Genomic DNA, 22272 nt, shown 5'->3' on the forward strand with positions numbered 1-22272 from the left:
AAAGTAAGACATATCTTAGCTTTTAGAGCTTAAACAGTTCTAAGTACAAATTACAGGAAATCATTGTACATTTGACTCAAATTCAAAGTTGTGTTAACCCTTTACACTTTAGACTCAGTAAGCAGGAGACACTCAGAATGTGGACTGATTGGCAATATTTTGGTGCATTAAATTGAAAGCTCTCTCGAATGTTTTTGTTAAGTGTACATAATTTTACATCTTTCAATTTTCAGTTTGCTCAGTGTAAGTGTATGATTAACAGACTGTGGTCGAAATGAAGCTCAGACATTCTTTTCAAAAGCTCTCTGAAGACATTAAAATGGTAAAAACTTGTTTGCTTTGCTAAATAATCACACTTTCAATAGTTCTTTTGCACAAAATGTCCTGGCATTGTTAGTGCCACGTTTAGGGTTTTGAGTACCCTTAAAGTGATACATTATGATTTGCACCCATTGGAGCATGTTAATGTGCTGAAACAAGCTATTGTTTAATGCACACACTTTTATTATATTTTTCAGGGGATGAACTTTTGGGGGCAACAATCAATTTTGATCAACTATCAAAAGCTGAGGTGTTAAAACTAATGAAGCTGATGCAGCCGTATGATCACAAGTTCCAAGTCCTCACCAGGAACAACATGAGCAAGAGCCTCGGAAACCTGGACCAGTGTGCGAAGAGTCCTGAGACGGTAGGTGGATTAGAGATATTGTCAAGTCAAATGGGGTTAAAACCAAACAAAATTTTATTTGATTTTCCTGTCATTCAAAGGGCATTCATTTTGGTAGCACTTTTACAATGTTCAAATAGGAGCTGTTTTTGTGCTGCAATCTGCATTACATTGATTGATGGAAACAATACTAAAATTAATCTGAACTGCTAGAGAATTGTTACCTTGATGGAAATATTATAGTTACATTTCAATCACCAAGTTGTGTTTTATCTTTCTAGATGCTGAATGATTCCTACAGCAAACTCTACAATGCCAAAATTAAGAAGTTCATGAAAGAAGACTTGCTTGGTGCCAAGGAGGGCTTTGTAAATGAGGAGGTTCCCGCCAAGCCAACTGTACCTGGCTCATCTAAGGTCCACCTGAAGCACGACATGGGGTTGCCTCGCCTCGGAGTGGACTTTGGACTTATGAAAAGCAAGATTCTGACCACAGACGTTGATTCCGATTCATCTGATGAAGCTGGAGAATCAACATATGACAGCAATCTTAACCTTCCACCGTTGGGTCTCGGCTTGAATGGGAGCACTCTAAGTGGAGCTCAGGTACAAAGAATGAAAGTTGATGCTAGAAGACCGCAGTTTAACTCCCCAGACTTCCATCTGTCTGGAACATTACCAGAGGGTCCAAACACTACAGCAGGTGTACAACTTCCAAACATCGATAGTCCATCATTTGACTTGACAATGCCAAACCTTAAAAGACCTCAAATTGGACTGGAAAGCAACAGAAACTTTAGAGCTCAGGAAATGGGTATGGACTTAAAAGGTTTAGATGTTAGTTCCCCTGACATGGGGATAAACCGTAGTGGGGGAAATATCACTGGTCCATCCTTTGACATTGGTGTTCCCAAAGTGGGCATTGAAGGAACAAACAAAGAGTTAAAAATGCCAAAGTTCAAACGCCCAGACCTAGACTTCTCTGGACCTTCTTTTAGTGGTCCAATAGGTGAGGTCACGAAACCAGATGTAGGAACCTCAGGTAAACTCGGTCTCAAGTATTCCAAGAGACTGAAAAATCCAAATCTGAATGTGGACAATCCTGCCGGTTACGTAGAGTCACCCAAGCTGAGGCTGTCTGGAAGATCTCCTGACTTAGACCTAGAAATGCCAGGTATTGATGTGTCACAACTTGATATACATGGACCAGACATTGCCATGCCTTCAGGTAAAGTCAAAGTGTCACATAAGAAACCAAAGATTGGTTTTAGAAATCCGGATTTAGATGTTGATGCTCCATCTGGTAGATTGACAATGCCCAAATTTGGGTTTTCAGGCAAAAGTGAAGCTGATGTTAAAACACCTGACCTAAGTCTCAAAACACCAAAGATAAAAAGTGGATTTCATGCACCTAATGTAAATCTACCAAAAGCTGACTTAAAAGGACCAAATTTAGCCATTGGTACTCCATCGGTTTACACTAATGTTCCATCTAAAAAATACAACGCTCCTAAGTTTAAAATGCCCAAATTTGATTTACCAGACATTCAAGATCAAGGTTTTAATGGAGATTTAGAGGGACCAGATATGCGGTTGGCAGCGCCAGATCTTAAAGGCGGAATTGCAGACCCAAAGTTTGACATAAACGTACCATCAACTGACTTGGATATTGCAAGCCCATCTGGGAAACTCAAAATGCCAGGATTTGGGCTATCTGGGCCTAAAATTAAAGGCCCTGAATATGAGTTAAAAACTCCAGGAGGTGATCACAAAGGCCCAAAGCTAGACCTTAATACGCCTGATGTGGATTTTAATATGCCTTCTGGTAAATTAGACATTGATACAGGTGCTCCCTCTGGCAAATTTAAACTGCCAAAATTTAAGCTCTTTGGCACGTTACCAAAGAATAAAGATGTGGATATTGATGCTGGAATGAAAACACCCGAACTACGGCTGAAATCCCCAAAGATAAAAGGCATAGATTTACCGGATGTGAATGCTCCAAACTTAGACCTCCACTCTCCAGATGTAAACATTGGTACGCCCAAAGGAAGATTTGCAATGCCACAACTGACAAAACCCAGCTTAGACTTGTCAGGTCCAAAAGGAGGAATTGATGCATCTCTAAACAGGCCAGAGTTTGACATTGATGCACCTTCACTTGATCTGAACGGTCCAAGATCAGAGCTGAATATGCCTGATATTGGAAGTCCATCAGGAAAAATTAAGATGCCGAATTTTACAATGCCAGATTTCGGACTGTCAGGACCAAAGCTGAAAGGACTTGATGGTGAGTTAAGGACTCCTGACTTTGATCTCTCAGCCCCCAAATTTAAAAGCTCCCCAGATTTGAATTTGCCTGAGATGGACCTCAATGAGCCCAAACTGGATATTTCTGCCCCAGATGTCAACATTGGTTCACCCAAAGCAAAATTAAATATGCCCAAATTAAAGATGCCTAAATTTGGTCTTCCGAGTCTGAAAGGACCTGAGATTGACGGAAATTTGGATGGTCCAGACATCGATATTAATGCACCCAATATCAATCTGAAAGGTCCTAAAGTTGAAAGGCCAGATTTTGATATTTCTGGTCCACCAGGAAAATTCAAAAATCCACACTTTAACCTGCCTGATTTTGGGCTTTCTGGTCCAAAGTTAGATGGCCCTAACCTAGGCCTCAAAACACCTGATCTAGATGTATCTGGTCCTAACCTCGGTGGGGGCTTTAATGCCCCAGACATTAACATGCCCGAAGTTGACCTCAGAAGCCCAAAGCTGGACCTCAATACCCCAAATCTGAACTTAGACATGCCATCAGGTAAACTGAAGATGCCAGAGATGCATGCTCCAGACTGGGATGTTAATGCCCCCTCAGGCAAATTGAAAATGCCTAAATTCAATCTTTCAGGTAAATTACCAAAGGGACCAAATATGGACATAGGCACAGATCTGAAAGCTCCAAATATAAAGGGTGGATTTGATGCCCCTGACTTGGACTTACCAAACATGAACCTTAAATCTCCAAAGTTAGATTTAAACACTCCGGATGTCAACATTGGTTCACCCAAAGCAAAATTTAAAATGCCCAAATTTAAAATGCCCAAATTTGGTCGCCCACACGTAAAAGGACCTGAAATTGATGGAAACTTGGATGGCCTAGATGTTGATGTAAATGTACCCAATGTCAACCTTAAAGGTCCTAAAGCTGATTTGGGAATGCCAGATTTTGATATGTCTGGTCCATCAGGGATATTCAAAAAGCCACACTTTAACGTACCTGATTTTGGGCTTTCTGGTCCAAAGTTAGATGGCCCTAACCTAGGCCTCAAAACACCTGATCTAGATGTATCTGGTCCTAACCTCAGTGGGGGCTTTAATGCCCCAGACATAAACATGCCAAAGATTGATCTTAAAAGCCCCAAACTGGACCTTAATACCCCAAAGCTGAACTTAGACATGCCATCAGGTAAACTGAAGATGCCAGAGATGCATGCTCCAGACTGGGATGTTAATGCTCCCTCAGGAAAATTGAAAATGCCTAAATTCAATCTTTCAGGTACATTACCAAAGGGACCAAATATGGACATAGGCACAGATCTGAAAGCTCCAAATATAAAAGGTGGATTTGATGCCCCTGACTTGGACTTACCAAACATGAAGCTTAAATCTCCAAAGTTAGATTTAAACACTCCGGATGTCAACATTGGTTCACCCAAAGCAAAATTTAAAATGCCCAAATTTAAAATGCCCAAATTTGGTCGCCCACACCTAAAAGGACCTGAAATAGACGGAAAATTGGATGGCCCAGATGTTAATGTAAATGTACCCAATGTGAACCTTAAAGGTCCTAAAGCTGATGTGGGAATGCCAGATTTTGATATTTCTGGTCCATCAGGAAAATTCAAAAAGCCACACTTTAACCTGCCTGATTTTGGGCTTTCTGGTCCAAAGTTAGATGGCCCTAACCTAGGCCTCAAAACACCTGATCTAGATGTATCTGGTCCTAACCTCAGTGGGGGCTTTAATGCCCCAGACATAAACATGCCATCAGGTGAACTGAAGATGCCAGAGCTTCATGCTCCAGACTGGGATGTTAACGCTCCCTCAGGCAAATTGAAAATGCCCAAATTGAAAATGCCTAAATTTGGCCTTCCAAACCTGAAAGGACCTGAAATTGACGGAAATTTGGATGGCCCAGATATTGATGTAAATGTACCCAATGTGAACCTTAAAGGTCCTAAAGCTGATGTGGGAATGCCAGATTTTGATATGTCTGGTCCATCAGGGATATTCAAAAAGCCACACTTTAACCTGCCTGATTTTGGGCTTTCTGGTCCAAAGTTAGATGGCCCTAACCTAGGCCTCAAAACACCTGATCTAGATGTATCTGGTCCTAACCTCAGTGGGAGCTTTAATGCCCCAGACATAAACATGCCATCAGGTAAACTAAAGATGCCAGAGCTTCATGCTCCAGACTGGGATGTCAACGCTCCCTCAGGCAAATTGAAAATGCCCAAATTGAAAATGCCTAAATTTGGTCTTCCAAACCTGAAAGGACCTGAAATTGACGGAAACTTGGATGGCCCAGATATTGATGTAAATGTACCCAATGTCAACCTCAAAGGTCCTAAAGCTGATGTGGGAATGCCAGATTTTGATATGTCTGGTCCATCAGGGATATTCAAAAAGCCACACTTTAACCTGCCTGATTTGGGGCTTTCTGGTCCAAAAGTTAGATGGCCCTAATCTAGGCCTCAAAACACCTGATCTAGATGTATCTGGTCCTAACCTCAGTGGGGGCTTCAATGCCCCAGACATAAACATGCCATCAGGTAAACTGAAGATGCCAGAGCTTCATGCTCCAGACTGGGATGTTAACGCTCCCTCAGGCAAATTGAAAATGCCCAAACTGAAAATGCCTAAATTTGGTCTTCCAAACCTGAAAGGACCTGAAATTGACGGAAACTTGGATGGCCCAGATGTTGATGTAAATGTACCCAATGTCAACCTCAAAGGTCCTAAAGCTGATGTGGGAATGCCAGATTTTGATATGTCTGGTCCATCAGGGATATTCAAAAAGCCACACTTTAACCTGCCTGATTTTGGGCTTTCTGGTCCAAAGTTAGATGGCCCTAACCTAGGCCTCAAAACACCTGATCTAGATGTATCTGGTCCTAACCTCAGTGGGAGCTTTAATGCCCCAGACATAAACATGCCATCAGGTAAACTGAAGATGCCAGAGCTTCATGCTCCAGACTGGGATGTTAACGCTCCCTCAGGCAAATTGAAAATGCCCAAATTGAAAATGCCTAAATTTGGTCTTCCAAACCTGAAAGGACCTGAAATTGACGGAAACTTGGATGGCCCAGATATTGATGTAAATGTACCCAATGTCAACCTCAAAGGTCCTAAAGCTGATGTGGAAATGCCAGATTTTGATATGTCTGGTCCATCAGGGATATTCAAAAAGCCACACTTTAACCTGCCTGATTTGGGGCTTTCTGGTCCAAAGTTAGATGGCCCTAATCTAGGCCTCAAAACACCTGATCTAGATGTATCTGGTCCTAACCTCAGTGGGGGCTTCAATGCCCCAGACATAAACATGCCATCAGGTAAACTGAAGATGCCAGAGCTTCACGCTCCAGACTGGGATGTCAATGCTCCTTCAGGCAAATTGAAAATGCCTAAATTCAATTTTTCAGGTACATTACCAAAGGGACCAAATATGGACATTGACGCAGATCTGAAAGCTCCAAATATAAAGGGTGGATTTGATGCCCCTGACTTGGACTTACCAAACATGAACCTTAAATCTCCAAAATTAAATTTAAACACTCCGGATGTCAACATTGGTTCACCCAAAGCAAAATTTAAAATGCCCAAATTTAAAATGCCTAAATTTGGTCTTCCAAATCTAAAAGGACCTGAAATTGACGGAAACTGGGATGGCCCAGATGTTGATGTAAATGTACCCAATGTCAACCTGAAAGGTCCTAAAGCTGATTTGGGAGTGCCAGATTTTGATATGTCTGGTCCATCAGGGATATTCAAAAAGCCACACTTTAACCTGCCTGATTTTGGGCTTTCTGGTCCAAAGTTAGATGGCCCTAACCTAGATCTCAAAACACCTGATCTGGATGTATCTGGTCCTAACCTCAGTGGGGGCTTTAATGCCCCAGACATAAACATGCCATCAGGTAAACTGAAGATGCCAGAGCTTCATGCTCCAGACTGGGATGTTAATGCTCCCTCAGGCAAATTGAAAATGCCTAAATTCAATCTTTCAGGTACATTACCAAAGGGACCAAATATGGACCTTAAAGCTCCCAAGTTAGACATGAACACTCCATCTGTCAACATTGGTTCACCCAAAGCAAAGCTGAAAATGCCAAAATTGAAAATGCCTAAAGTTAATCTACCAAGCCTAAAAGGACCTGCGATAGACGGAAACGTTGATGGCCCAGACATCGACATCAATGCACCCAACATCAATCTTAGAGGCCCCAAAACTGACTTTGAAATGCCAGATGTTAATTTTGGCAGCGCATCTGGAAATTTTAAAAAGTCACATTTGAAAATGCCTGATGTGGGGTTTTCTGATATAAAGTTGGATAACCCAAACTTTGACTTCAAGTCACCAGATCTTAATGCCAAATTACCAAAAGGACCAAATTTGAACATAAATTCAGACCTAAAAATTCCAGATTTTAATCTCAAAACTCCAAAATTGAAAGGTGGAATCAATGTCCCCAAATTGGGATTACCAAACATGGACCTAAAAGCTCCCAAATTTGATATGAACACTCCAGATGTTAACATTGGTTTCCCTGATGCAAAGTTCAAAAAGCCCCAAATCAAAATGCCAAAGGGCCCAAATGTTGACATACATGGAGGCCTTCAAGGGCCTGACCTGAATTTCCCAAATGTAGATGTCAATGGTCCAAATGGAAAATTTAAAATGCCAAATTTAAATACACCAGACTTCAGTCTCTCTGGACCTAACGCAACAATACCAGACATGAATCTTTCAGGACCTAAACTGAAAGGCCCTGGTATTAGTATGCCAGACTTACATTTGCCTGATACCAATTTCAAAGGTCCCAAGCTAGACCTCAATGCAAAACGTCCTGACATGAACTTTACTGCACCTAATGTCAAAGGAGGAATAAGAGGCCCAGACATTGACATGAATGCTCTCTCAGGAAACATCCAGGGTCCTCAGACTGACTTTGATTTTGCAGACAGAAAATTCAAACTGCCTTCTTTCAAGTTGCCTCAGTTTGGAGGTCCAGATCTTAACAGGGAAGGATCTGATATTGATTTTGGTACATCTCTGAGACCAACAAATATGAATTTTTCCCCTCCAAATGCAAAACTGAATATGAAACCAATACAGTTAAAGGGGGATTTCACAGGTCCAAATGTTAGTGTTCCAAACATGCCAAAAGTGGCAATGCGTAATCCACAGCTGCATCTCAAAACTCCAGGTCTGAACATGAATGATCCTTCGCTAAATTTCAGAGGACCTTCTTATGGGAATCGCAGATCAGATATCCCTGGGGTAAACATGAGAATTCCTGCCCTGGACATAGATGGGAATGCTAGACTCCATCACACTGATAGACAGCAACCTAGGGCCAATGTAAGGTCGAGCTACCCTTTGGTGGACTCTGATTTTGGCCCCAACATTGATTACCACCGTCCAGATCTCAACATTGATGATTTTACAGGAAAAGATCATGTGCTTAGAGCCAGAGGTTCAAAACTTAACTTCCAGGCACCACAAAACTATGGACAGGTGATCTCCCCGTCAGGTGGTAATATTGACACGAGGGACCCAAGACAAACCAGAAGAATTCCTTCTGGTGACATTGATATGTATTCAAGGCACCAAAGATCAATGCAGCAGGTGTCTAATACAAGTTTGCCACATTTCTCTCAAAATCCAAGATCAATGCAGCAGGTGCCTAATGCAAGTTTGCCACATTTCTCTCAAAATCCAAGATCAATGCAGCAGGTGCCTAATGCACGTTTGCCACATTTCTCTCAAGATCCCAGATCAATGCAGCAGGTGCCTAATGCACGGTTGCCACATTTCTCTCAAGATCCAAGAATAAGAGTACCTGACAGTTCAGACAGATACTACGTCACTGCTTTCCCCAACCAAGCACAAAATCAAAGAATGCCAAACCGCAAATATAACACACTAGGGGGGCCTGACTTTCGTCCACGAAACCTAGACCTTGAAGTTCCTGGACCAAATGACCTAAAAGGGGGGTCAACTTTCTTTTTCTCCAACCTCATGTAGGTTTCAAACTACGGATGTTTCCATAAGTGGCACCAAATGTTCCTTTTAGTGTGATTTTTATATTGGGTTTATTTATTGTGACTTAAGATGTATGTTAATTGTTTGATTTCTGCATTTGTGAAATGTGTCATTTAAAAAAAAAAAAGTGTTTGTTTGTATATAAAGTAAATATAGTTGCTTTGTAATAATGCAGCCTGCCTCACAATGCAACATTCTTGCACTTATATTCCCACATATTTGTATTTTGTACTATGTTTGTACTAAACATATACTGCTTGTACTTGAAAAAGAAGGTATTCTTTCTATGTAGATTAAGTTAAGTTAAGGCACCCAAAATCAAAAAAGTCCCCAGATTCTGTCTCCCGTTTACTGCTGATGTTGAAGGAGGACATTTGTGGATTTCTAGGTACAATTATAAGATCAAATTATGTAAGTTGTTTTATTATATATTGTCAACTGAATATTGAAATATCCAAAGTTGTTCATATGTTTATATTATACTGTAAATCTATACTTTTAAAATACCCACTTTATTTTATGTTCATTGGGGATGTATATAGTATAATTTTTAGAAAATGTTTTGCTCCAACAGAGTTTTTGCTTCAAGATTTTTTAGCAATAATAAATAAATGATAATTCAATGATTTATCATTTTGTTATTACAATGTACAAAATAATAAAAACACAAAAAATATGTACAGCTTTTGTTTCCTGATTCATCTTTGCCAGTGTTGTTGAATGGAAGAGAACATATGAGTAACATAAATGTACTTAGGTACATTCAGTTGTAGAAGAAGTAAAAGTATCAATACCATAGTTTAAAGCTACTCTGTTAAAGTAAAAGTCCTGCATTGAAAATGTACAAAAGCATTGACATCAAAATATACTTAAAGTACTAAAGTAAAAGTACTCATTATACAGAATGGTCCACTTCAGAATCCTATATATTATATTAATGGATTATAATCATTGATGCATTAATATGAACATTGTTTTAATGTTGCAGCCTGTAAAAGTGGATTTAATTTGAATTACTTTATATACTGCAGGGTAGCTTATAACATATCATTTATTTGTTGATTTATATTTTGTATTACTAATCTAAATCTGCAAATTAACTAAAGCTGTCAAATAAATGTAGTGGAGTAGAATAGAGAGTACAATATTTCTACTCTAAGTAGAAAATGGCATAACATGGAAATACAATCTGTCAGTACTTGAGCAAATAGTTACATTTCACCACTGACAATAACTTATTTAAATATTCATGTTGGCATGTAAGTGTTGTATTAAGATAAACTTGAATAAAAAACGAATTTATCCAAGAAACATTTACTTTAAAATCTGCCTCATCCCTGTCGAACCATCATGGCTGAAGGTTCTTGAAGAACCTCCCCCTCCAGCCGCTAGGTGTCGCCACTGCGCCCGCCCTGTATTCATCTACGTCATCAACACGCGCCAACACACCACAAGGAAAAAGCCACCACGACCTTTCATGCTGAAAACAGCCCGAGTTCGTTTATAATGAGTATTTAAATGATTTAAGAGGGAATAAAGTGTGTGCTTGTGTGCTTGTGGAAGACAACACAACCGAAATGCTTCGTTGTACTGCGCTGGTCTGCGGAAGAGGAGTCGCTAAAAGGGTGAGTTTGAACGTTTAACCTGCAGCCGGTTGAACATGGAAGCTGTCACTGATGTGTTGCTTCTTTCCTTTAATAATGGCTGCTCTAACCGAGATATAAACATCAGAATTCAGCCTCAAAAGATGAATTCAGTGATTCACACGATGTCCCCACAGTGTTGCATGCCAGGGGAGAACACTGTTGGAACTTGGATTTAGAGTTTTAATTAAATGTTAGGCATACAACCCGAAATACTAAATCTGTGAGAAACTTCCACAACTTCCCAGAGATGAAGGTGCCTCAAATTCTGAAGTATTATTGTTTTTAATTACCAAAATCATCAATCATTTAATCAAATTCCTGCAGATCAATTTTCCGTAAACTGACCACAGTTTATTAAATGTTTTATTTTATTGTGAATGGAACATTTTGTCAACATAAACAAGACATCACTCGTTATGTTAACCTTGTGTGTAAAACTGTATAAAATATATTTTATTTGACAATATATCAGTGTCCAAACTACTTATTCAGAATGCAGTGCTGGCAAACATGAGGTCTAATTTAAATTGTGTAATTTAAGCAGTAAAATGTGTAATATTCACAGAGCCTGCTGAATGTCAACAGATATCTTGTTTGTGGTTTGTTCTGCTTCACTAACTCAGTTTCCTCCTCAGTTCGCCTCGTCGTTCTCCAGTGAGAGCGTTCTGCCTTCCAACTTACTGCTGCCAACCAACCTGGTGGATCCTGCCAGATTAAGTAAGTCAAACCTTTCTCATTTTAATAATATCGACTGTCTGCGTTCCTCATATCAAAGATGTCCCATCACTGACTGCTGCTGTTTCCTCCTGCAGAGCGTCGTCCTCCTCCTGCAGACTGCCCTCTGCCTCTTCTCCGGACGTGCGATGCTGTCGTTCCCGCTCATCTAAGCCCCGTGCAGACGTGGGTGGAGACTCTGGAGAAGCCGGACAGCGAGCCATTGGGTTTGGCTCAACTCCACCCGGATGTCTTCGCGGTGCCTCCCAGGTAAAGCTGACGGCTCACCTTTCGTCAGGAGATGTAGTAGTTCTGCTCTCGGCTCCTGTCCCACACATCACTCATTAGTTCACGATTATTATTATTTCTTCACATAAAGAAGAATGTTGTATAAACGGTGTTTACTTTACCTTCATGTACTTTTACTTACTGTGTTACTACCTCTTTACATCTCTGTATATATATTAAGTGCTTCTCATTACGCACTTAAATGCGCATCCTGAGTGACACCTGCTGAAACCTTTAAATCCCACAGAAGGAAAGTTTGTTAATCCGTCGTTTGTTTTCTCCTCAGGCTCGATATTCTCCACAGCGTTGAAACATGGCAGAGAAACTATAAAAGAATTGTAAGTTACAGTTTTGTTCTAGGACACCACTCATATTAATATATAAATATATAAATATATATATGTATATTAACAAATATGCATATTAATAAATAAATAAATGTATATTAATATATATATTAATAAATGTATATTAATATATATAATAAATGTATATTAATATATATATATAATTTCTTATCGTTTCATTAATGTCTGACTGATGTACTGTATTATAAACTGCATTATAAAATGTATTATTTCCAGTTTAAAGGAACAGGCCACCCACAGAAACTCAAATTTAACCCACAGAAGCCGATATTCACGTCACTAACAGTCGCTTTGCTCCCTCAGAGTCACGCTAACACAAAAGTCCGGCCGGAGGTCAGAGGTGGAGGTAAGAAACCCTGGAACCAGAAAGGAGGTGGAAGAGCTCGACATGGAAGCATCCGATCACCGATCTGGAGAGGAGGTGAATGTTTGTTGTTACTTTGAACTGTGATTTATTTTTCGTCTGCTTTAACATTTAAAGTTACGGCCATGAAGAACTTCCAGCCTGATCTGTTGTCTGTGCGTCTCCCTCACTCGTCTCCTTCTCAGTCGTTTGATTCACAGGTTGTAAAGTACAGTAAGTCTGACGGAGGATGTGTTTCTCTCAGGCGGGGTGGCTAATGGACCCAGAGGGCCGACCAGTTACTACTACATGTTACCCATGAAGGTCCGAGTGCTCGGACTCAAAGTGGCTCTGAGCTCCAAGATGGCTCAGGTAACCAAACTGTTTTATTCTGTACACACGGGACAGTGACCCCCTCAGTCCAAGGACGGAGGGGGTCGTATCCTGTAAAGTCCTTAAAGCCACTGAGACAAGTGTGTGATTTGTGATATTGGGCTATAAATAACATTTGATTTATTTAAATTTTAACCTTTAAGAACGAAACCCCCAGTATTATGACATTTTTATGGCAGTTTAAAAAAACAACTTTAATTGCAAATGTTTCTGCTTAAGAGCTTCAACGTGTTCACTGAGCTCTGGCTTCATTCTTTAATGGCATCTATTGAAAATGCACAGAACTCGTGAAGAATTATTTAGAAAATAACTTTATTATCGTCATAGGCTACTAAATACTTTAAAATCAACTAACATCTAAATATAGCTTGTTCACATCACATCACAATGACGGCTGAATATTGTCTGCAGGACTACCTTTACATCGTGGACTCTCTGAACATCCCCACGCCCGACCCTCAGTACCTGCTGGACCACATCAGAAACAAACACTGGGGAGAGTCGGTGTTGATCGTCGACGTGTGAGTGTCAACAGCAACTCTTTTAAACTTTACTTTCGAGGTTCAAAGCATTGCTGACCTTCGTGTTGCTTTCAGAGGGGAAGAGTTTCCTGAAAACATCCTTCAGGCCACAGCGAACCTGAAGACGGTGAACATCATTCCAGCAATCGGTAAGTTAGTACGTTTGGTTTGTATAAACGTCGATCAACAGAAGTACGGTGCGTTCGCACTGTGGAGCCTGGACACTTGGAAAGAAGATTAACTTTGTGTTATTGAATCATTTTGCTGGACGAAACGCTTTAATACTCATTATTTAAAGCTTCATTGTGTGCGTGCAGCTACAGCCACCTGTAAGGACCATCATAAAGTGCTTTGTGTCCGTCAGGTCTGAACGTGCACAGCCTCCTGAAACACGAAGCCGTCGTCCTCACTCTGCAAACCATCAAGTTTCTGGAGGAGAAGCTGCTTTGGCACGACGAGCGCTACACACCTCTGTACCCGTTTAAACTGCCCTACTCTGATCTACCGTAGACGCCAGATCCCCTGTAATATATTCACTGACTGCAATGTTTTCTTTATGTGTTTATTGTGCTTATCAAAAACAGAATAAATAATGCCAATTGTAAAAAAAACACACACACAATGCAAAGTTGTATTAAAAGTTTGTAAAAAGAGCAACCGGTCTAGAATCGATAACTGAACTTGTGTGGAAGGACACCGTTGGCTAAATCGTTCCTGATCTCCCAGCGGAGCGCCGAACGCTTCTTCTCTGTTGGCACGACGTAGCTGTTCGGGACGTAAACCCTCCGAGGTTTAGGCTGCAACACAACGAGACTTCATTTACTTTTCCACTCATGTGGATCCACTAACATGATCAGCAGCACTGCAACACATTAAGCTGACAGAGTAGGTTTATGCAGGTAAGTGCACGTTTACATCTTAATGTAACACTGACACAAACATTTTATCTACATTAAAAATATGCCACTTATTGCACTGGTGTTGACGCTACACTGCAACACGTTATTGCTACCAAATAGCTTCAATATCAGCCAATCACACTCGTGATCAACCGTCTCAAACAAACCTTGGACTGATGTTAGCACTGAACGTGTTGCCAGCTGCAGCGTTACAGAGAGCATTAGAGAAATACTCACCGCTGGAGGTTGATATGCAAGTTGTTCCTGAAAACAAAAGCAAAATCATCGTGAAGCAACAAGTGATTCTGACGGTGGAAGAAGTTCAGATCCTTAATGAAACGTACGGCTTCAAAGTATGATTAAAGTATCACCAGATAAACTAAAGAATGAAAAGTTAATGAGATTAATGTGTGTGTTGTGTGTTACTGCTGTACATGTTTAAGGTTGTTCTAATGTTCCCTCCTTTACATCCTGTTGGTAGTGTAATCTCCATCAATGCATCATATTCTATAAGATCATCATATGTTTGTAGCGTCTCTGTCCTGTGAGAACCACGTGTCTCTAAAAAGTCTACTTTTCATGAGCTCCTCACAAAAACAGCCTGTTTTCAGCTTTGTGACGATGCATTTTACAGCTGATCCAAGAGGCTTTTTAAACACTTTATTTATCTGGAGGAGGAGGAGAATCTTCTCAACACATAAAGGAACACTTCATCACACAGTGTGTCACAAACACTCCACACATCTGGAGGTACAGGCTTCACAGTAACTGAAGCTGTCAGACACATGTAAACAAAGTACAAGTACCTCAAATGTGTAGTTGAGTCCAATCAGTGATGAATGTAACTAACAACTTCCAGACAGACAACACTAAGAACTAAAGCCACATGTAGAAACTGGACTATGCATTGTATTTTTTACATTGTAAAAGCAAATGTATTGTATTAAAAACCAGAGATTGAGAGTAAATATGTGAAAACTTTAAATAAGATATATCTCGTACCTTTATCTCCGAGCGGAGCGCTCTTCTGTCCTGCTCTCCTGGAAGTTTAAACATTTCCCAGAGCTGCTTGTACTGGAAGTACCTGCAGAGAGTCAACCAAGTTAATTTGAGTAGAAGTTGCTCCATAATGTATCCAGATGTTAGTCTGCACCATAATGTATCCAGCTTTGAGTCTGCACCATAATGTATCCAGCTGTGAGTCTGCACCATAATGTATCCAGCTGTTAGTCTGCACCATAATGTATCCAGCTGTTAGTCTGCACCATAATGTATCCAGCTGAGTCTGCACCATAATGCATCCAGCTGTTAGTCTGCACCATAATGTATCCAGCTTTGAATCTGCACCATAATGTATCCAGCTGTGAGTCTGCACCATAATGCATCCAGCTGTTAGTCTGCACCATAATCTGCACCATAATGCATCCAGCTGTTAGTCTGCACCATAATGCATCCAGCTGTTAGTCTGCACCATAATCTGCACCATAATGCATCCAGCTGTGAGTCTGCACCATAATGCATCCAGCTGTTAGTCTGCACCATAATCTGCACCATAATGCATCCAGCTGTTAGTCTGCACCATAATGCATCCAGCTGTGAGTCTGCACCATAATGTATCCAGCTGTTAGTCTGCACCATAATGCATCCAGCTGTTAGTCTGCACCATAATGCATCCAGCTGTTAGTCTGCACCATAATGCATCCAGCTGTGAGTCTGCACCATAATGCATCCAGCTGTTAGTCTGCACCATAATGCATCCAGCTGTTAGTCGCACCATAATGCATCCAGCTGTGAGTCTGCACCATAATGCATCCAGCTGTGAGGCTGCACCATAATGCATCCAGCTGTGAGTCTGCACCATAATGCATCCAGCTGTGAGGCTGCACCATAATGCATCCAGCTGTTAGTCTGCACCATAATCTGCACCATAATGCATCCAGCTGTTAGTCTGCACCATAATGCATCCAGCTGTGAGGCTGCACCATAATGTAACCAGCTGTTAGTCTGCACCATAATGTATCCAGCTGTTAGTCTGCACCATAATGTATCCAGCTGTTAGTCTGCTCCTATATGGTACTTGTTATGTACATGTTTATAACTTACTTGGCTACTGGGTCCGTCTTCTTTACAGTTTGCTGACTGATCACTGGTCGGATGACTGAAACATCCCAAGCATTAGATGATTATAAATCAGTGAAGTGTCATTAACAGATTCATATGAACTGGTTCGTTGTCTTTCTGTTGACTTACAGGATTTGGGTTTGGGCCTGAGGTCTCCGTCACTTTGGGTTCGAGTCTGTCCAAAATCAAACGACACATCAAGAACATTTGTTTTAAACAAGCAGTGGAAACGTGTCTGCCAGCACATTCTGGGAGACTACATTACCCACCATGCCTCTTATGTAGGATTCAAAGGCGCTCAAAGAGAGTCCCTCCGTCTCCGAGCGCTGCGCGTCGCTCTGACTGGAGGCGTCTTCGCTCTCCGTCTCAAAGTGGCGCTGAGCCGACGTGGATAAATGGAGCTCCGCCAGCCGCTCCTCCAGACAGCTCGCTGCGTCTGCACGGAAACATCCAGAACATTCAAAGAGGTTTTAACTGCAGCATCACGTCTCCCAGAGAATACAACGCTCAGTTCAGAGTCATGAGGTCTTTCATGTACGCGTCGCTTCGGTTCCCTACACGAGAGGAGTTACTCGTCTTCAGTGATCGCAGACGACTCGTCCAGTTTACTTTCTCAATATCAAAACTGACCTGAAGCAATTTGTTCGACTCAAACATTAAGCCATTTATAAAATAAAGATGTCATAGTATAATACCTCATCGTTTCTTTCACATTAAAGTCAAATGTTACAGTACGTTGTTCAAAACGTCAAAGATGTCGGTATAATTTGTGATTACTTTAAGATTTACATCATTCTCACTTTGATCTGAACAAACGAAGACGTTAACATCCGACATGACGTGAGGACGTTAACATCCGACATGACGTGAGGACGTTAACTTCCGACATGACGTGAGGACGTTAACATCCGACATGACGTGAGGACGTTAACTTCCGACAGGACGTGAGGACGTTAACTTCCGACATGACGTGAGGACGTTAACATCCGACATGACGTGAGGACGTTAACATCCGACATGACGTGAGGACGTTAACTTCCGACAGGACGTGAGGACGTTAACTTCCGACATGACGTGAGGACGTTAACTTCCGACATGACGTGAGGACGTTAACTTCCGACATGACGTGAGGACGTTAACTTCCGACATGACGTGAGGACGTTAACTTCCGACATGACGTGAGGACGTTAACATCCGACATGACGTGAGGACGTTAACATCCGACATGACGTGAGGACGTTAACTTCCGACCATGACGTGAGGACGTTAACTTCCGACATGACGTGAGGACGTTAACATCCGACATGACGTGAGGACGTTAACATCCGACATGACGTGAGGACGTTAACTTCCGACAGGACGTGAGGACGTTAACATCCGACATGACGTGAGGACGTTAACTTCCGACAGGACGTGAGGACGTTAACTTCCGACATGACGTGAGGACGTTAACATCCGACATGACGTGAGGACGTTAACTTCCGACATGACGTGAGGACGTTAACATCCGACATGACGTGAGGACGTTAACTTCCGACAGGACGTTAACATCCGACATGACGTGAAGACGTTAACTTCCGACATGACGTGAGGACGTTAACTTCCGACATGACGTGAGGACGTCTCCGCTGCGACAACATTTCATTCTAAATAGTGTTCCGACGAACATTTTTCCTCCTGTGATTTGAAAACTGCAGCTGTTCAATCTTACTTTTTTAAAGTAACATAAACGTTGCTAGGAGACGGGGAAGCGTTTACCCTTCCTCTGTCGGAGGTTTCCGTCACACTCCTCACACATCGCATCAAACGTCATCCGACTGAATGCCACTTTGGAGTCGATAAACTTGATGTCTTTGTTGCTTGAAGACTCGTCCAGATCATCCGACTCCACTTTGTCCTCGACGTCTTTCTCTTCTTTACGGTCGTGCACATCTTCTTCTAGCCTTTCATCGTGTTTCCCCTCTTCATCATCATCATCATCATCAAATCTGTCTTCCACTTCAGTTTTGCGATGTCGTTCCTCTGAAGTTGCATCTGTCACTTCATCTCCTTCAGGTCTCATGTCTGTGATGTGCAGATCACCTCCTCCACAACGCGCCGTGTTAGCTTCAGGCTGTGCGTGCGCTAACGCGCTCAGAGGACGAGACTCGATGTCGTCTGGCTCTGTGGGTTCGATGTCAAACCCGCCAAAGCTGCACAGCGAGCGATCGTCGTCTCTCATCTCAGACAGATCTCCCCGACTGTCCTGATCAAACTCTGTTATGGTGTGGTCGTCTCTGAAGTCTCCTCCCTCCTGCTCCTCTGGTCTGTAGGTGCCGTAGCCCGACGTCATCAGACTCGGTGCTGGACTATCAGCGCTGCTGCTGCAGCCTTCTTCATCGTCATCATCATCATCATCATCATCATCATAGCCTCTACCTTCCTGGAGAGAGTCCTCTGCCCCTCCAACAGGTTTGGACTCTTCCTCGCTGTTCACTCCCTTAATCTCGTCTTCTTCCTGCTGGTAAGCGTCCTCTGCATCGCCGACAGGTTTGGACTCTTCCTCACTGATCACTTGCTCCTCCTCCTCCTCTGAAGTCTCCTGGTAAGAGTCTTCTGCATAGCCGTCAGATTCAAAGTCTTCCTCACTCATCTCCTCCTCCTCCTCTGAAGCCTCCTGGAGAGAGTCCTCTGCTCCTCCGACAGGTTTGGACTCTTCCTCGCCGATCACTCCCTTAATCTCGTCTTCTTCCTGCTGGTAAGAGTCCTCTGCTCCGCCGACAGGTTTGGACTCTTCCTCGCTGATCACTCCCTTAATCTCATCTTCTTTCTGCAGGTAAGACTCCTCTGCATCGCCGACACATTCAGAGTCTTCCTCATTGATCTCCACCTCTGAGGATTCCTGGTAAGACTCCTCTGCATCTCCGACAGGTTTGAAGTCTTCCTTGCGGTTCACACACTCAACCTTCTCCTCCTCCTCCTCAGAAGCCTCCCGGTACGAGCTTTCTGCATCGTTAACACGTTTGGAATCTTCCTTTCCGATCACTTGCTTAACCTCCTCTTCCTCCTCCTCGTCCTCCTGTCGCTCTCCATCAGACCAAAAAGAGGAGTTGAGAGAATTCTCGTCTTGGTCGCTCTCACCGTCCCACTGAGTGCCGTACATTTTGTACATGTTGGCGACGTGCACTCCTGGAGGTGTGTGATGTGTGCTGGCAGAGGGCTTAACGGAGGAGCTAAGAGGATTAAGCTGATATCCAGGAGCTTCTTCTTCTGCGGAAACAACTCAAGCTGCTGGTGACCGAAGGGATTACATCTGTGCTTCCTCGGGTTTGTTCCTTTTATTTGATTAGAAAACTTATCAGGGAGGTTTCGACGGATTTACTTTCACTTTATTTCTTCAGTTTTATTTGACTGGAATTGGTCTTTTTTTACCTAAAAGTTCTCCATTTGATAAACTTTTATATGATTTTATTATGTGTTGACGTTAACTTGCCTCGTGTGAAGCACTCTGTAAATAAAGATTATTATTACAGAAAACCCTTCCAACAGATGACAAGAAGAGCACATTGAAGCGTTACCTGAGTCTTCACTGTAGACGGATTCATCGCAGACGAGCGACTGTCCTTTATGTTTCCTGCAGGTGGAAAACAAATAGATTATTAATGTCTCCAAGATTTTCATTGAATAAATGTCTGTTCGGTCAGTATCTGCTGATATATATATATATATATATATATATATATATATATATATATATATATACATACACATATACATATATATACATACATATATATATATACATACATACATACATACACACACACACACCAACCGGTGAGTCTTTAAAATTACCTAAGGACTTTCCTCCTGATGAAGCGTCCCCTGTGGGAGTCAGGCGTGGATGTGCAGCTGTCACTGAGCGGAGGGTGGAGGGTGTCGTCAGGATCCTCCTCCACCTGCAGCCTGCTGGGAGCACCTGCAGGCAGGCGGAGATTCAGAGCCACCGAGTGTTGAGCGTACGAGTCGCAGCCTCCCTGCTGCCGCCCGTACTCTCTGTTCTGACAGGTGTTGAGCACCTGTGGTGAATTATACATAGAAATAATGCATCACGTGTGATTGACACGACTGGAAGTTTGGAGATTTATTTTTGGTTTATTTGGTTTATTGCCAGGTAGGTTTTCACATTTCACACAAATTGGCTTTGGTGCATAACATACACACAGGAAGAGAAATTAAAATGAAGGAGCAAATATTGAACAGCAACCATAGCAAAGATACATCACATAATACAGTGCGTTAACACGCAGCAATATTTAGTCGTGTTTGTTCGTTAATTGAAGCAGCTGCAGTGAGCACTTCCTTGATTCCAAGTTTAAAATCATTTAAAGAGATGAAGGTCTCAAGTTTAAGCTCGGCCTGCGGGTCGTTCCAGGACGAAGGCAACAGGCTTGTTTTGCCTGTCTCTGTACTGAAGAAACATAAGAAATAAGCGTAATGTGTGGCTATAACTGACCTGTCTGTCAAGGTCTGCTTGTGCGGCATGTAAGAAGAATCCGTCACCAGAGCACCGACTGACTGAAGACAAACAAAGAACTCTCCAGTTACCAAACAACATTTCTTTGGTGCGAAATCTTAAAATGTTACACTTGATTACGGTCATGCTTTGCTTAAAGGACAGTGATGTAAAAACACGGTTGTTATTAATATTATTATCCCACAGTGAGATAAGGGTCCTGACCTTTCTCTTTGGTGAAGGCAGGAGGGCTCGGCTGAGATGTGGCGTTGTTTATCTGAGCGGGTGAGGCCAGGCTTTTCCATTCTCCGTGTCGAACCAGTTCATCGAGATCTGACATTACACACAAAATGAATGAACGAGTTAAAACATGGAAATGTTGAAGTTATTTGTAATCCATGTCCTATATCTTTACTTGAGATTAAATCAGTTCGCTATATTGACATTTAGCATCAATGCACAACATAAACATTTAGTTTGATTATGTTTCAGAGTCTAACCTTGCTTGAATTCAAGCAGCCTGTGTTTTGGTATGTTTTTGTAGCCCAGGGCTGCCAGTTGTTCTTGAATTTCCTCTTCTGAGAAATCCAGGTTGTCCATCATGTTTTCAGTTTTCAGTCAATATACAATCTGAAAGTAAGAATATAAATACACAACAATGTAAAACAGATATGAAGAAGAAAAGGAGATTTTGCTAAGAGGTCAGGGCTTATTTAGGGAGTAAGGTTACAGGTTGTTAACATCCTTCTTGATAACACATTGGAACACCACTTAAATTAAAAGTAACTACATGTTCTCTCGTTGATTCAAATGTATAAAAATAATAACATAGGCTTGTGAACAATTTATCATCTGCTATTTCAACCAAATAAAATCAGTTGTGGCTTTTGTGCAAGACGAATTGTCCTGTAGACAATTAAGATTTTACGTGGACAAAATGTTTTTATTTTATAGTTGTAATTTAATAATAAATTATCAAAACACTCCTAAAGTGACATTCTTTTTAACGGGGTTTGGCATTTCTTCCGCAAACGCATACGTGAGCGGGCTAGGCTAACAGTAAGAAGTCAAACATGTAGTAAATATCAACAATGTGAAGTAGTAAGAGACATTTAACGGGCTTGTTTCTCACCTACACGGGAGTCGGTTGGCTGCTATAGTGAAACCATCACGGTAACATCACCGGTTAAGTTTATTAGTAGCTAGACATTTTATTGTTTACAGGTTCGGAACGCAGCACCAAGACAACAGCCGTTAACGAGCTTTGAAAATGACGCCCGGTGTTCACCACTTCCGGTCTTTTTCTTCTTCGTTGTGCTTATTAGCGGTTGTCGATCTATTATGCTAGCGCCACCTAACGGCTCTCGGCTGCAGTGCAGCAGAAGCAGTTTGGAAGTATTCAAGTCATTCGCTTTAGTAAAAGTATATATAAGTATATATATAAGTATATAACACTACAGTATAAAATACTCTATTACGCATTCGAAATTTC

The 22272-nt window shown here is 41.7% G+C and overlaps 3 protein-coding genes across 4 annotated transcripts; 2 read left to right on the plus strand and 1 right to left on the minus strand.

Annotated features, from left to right (window-relative positions):
• Positions 1-583: 583 nt before the first annotated feature.
• Positions 584-9643, plus strand: LOC115006207 (neuroblast differentiation-associated protein AHNAK). The gene is made up of 4 exons (XM_029428322.1): positions 584-688; positions 949-1894; positions 2210-5389; positions 5439-9643. Exons 1-4 carry the CDS (start codon positions 584-586, stop codon positions 8972-8974), a joined length of 7767 nt encoding a protein of 2588 aa, XP_029284182.1. The 3' UTR covers positions 8975-9643.
• A 747-nt stretch (positions 9644-10390) lies between these two features.
• mrpl4 (mitochondrial ribosomal protein L4) lies at positions 10391-13775 on the plus strand. The gene is made up of 9 exons (XM_029428365.1): positions 10391-10617; positions 11274-11355; positions 11451-11622; positions 11927-11978; positions 12312-12429; positions 12617-12723; positions 13156-13265; positions 13341-13414; positions 13630-13775. The coding sequence occupies exons 1-9, from the start codon at positions 10570-10572 to the stop codon at positions 13773-13775; spliced, it is 909 nt and encodes a 302-aa protein (XP_029284225.1). The 5' UTR covers positions 10391-10569.
• A 38-nt stretch (positions 13776-13813) lies between these two features.
• Positions 13814-22077, minus strand: hyls1 (HYLS1 centriolar and ciliogenesis associated). Of its 2 annotated transcripts, none has more exons than XM_029428362.1 (12): positions 21917-22077; positions 21281-21410; positions 21006-21113; positions 20781-20842; positions 20120-20343; positions 19843-19898; positions 16555-16721; positions 16415-16460; positions 16268-16322; positions 15167-15248; positions 14402-14428; positions 13814-14062 (listed from the first exon to the last, which is right to left on the minus strand). In XM_029428362.1, exons 2-12 carry the CDS (start codon positions 21381-21383, stop codon positions 13928-13930), a joined length of 1065 nt encoding a protein of 354 aa, XP_029284222.1. In that variant the 5' UTR covers positions 21384-21410; positions 21917-22077; the 3' UTR covers positions 13814-13927. The 2 variants fall into 2 exon arrangements, with proteins under 2 accessions (XP_029284222.1, XP_029284220.1); XM_029428360.1 differs by having other exon boundaries at positions 21913-22077.
• Positions 22078-22272: the final 195 nt, after the last annotated feature.

This window comes from Cottoperca gobio, unplaced genomic scaffold (genome assembly GCF_900634415.1).
Source record: "Cottoperca gobio unplaced genomic scaffold, fCotGob3.1 fCotGob3_70arrow_ctg1, whole genome shotgun sequence".
Classification (NCBI taxonomy): Eukaryota; Metazoa; Chordata; class Actinopteri; order Perciformes; family Bovichtidae; genus Cottoperca; species Cottoperca gobio.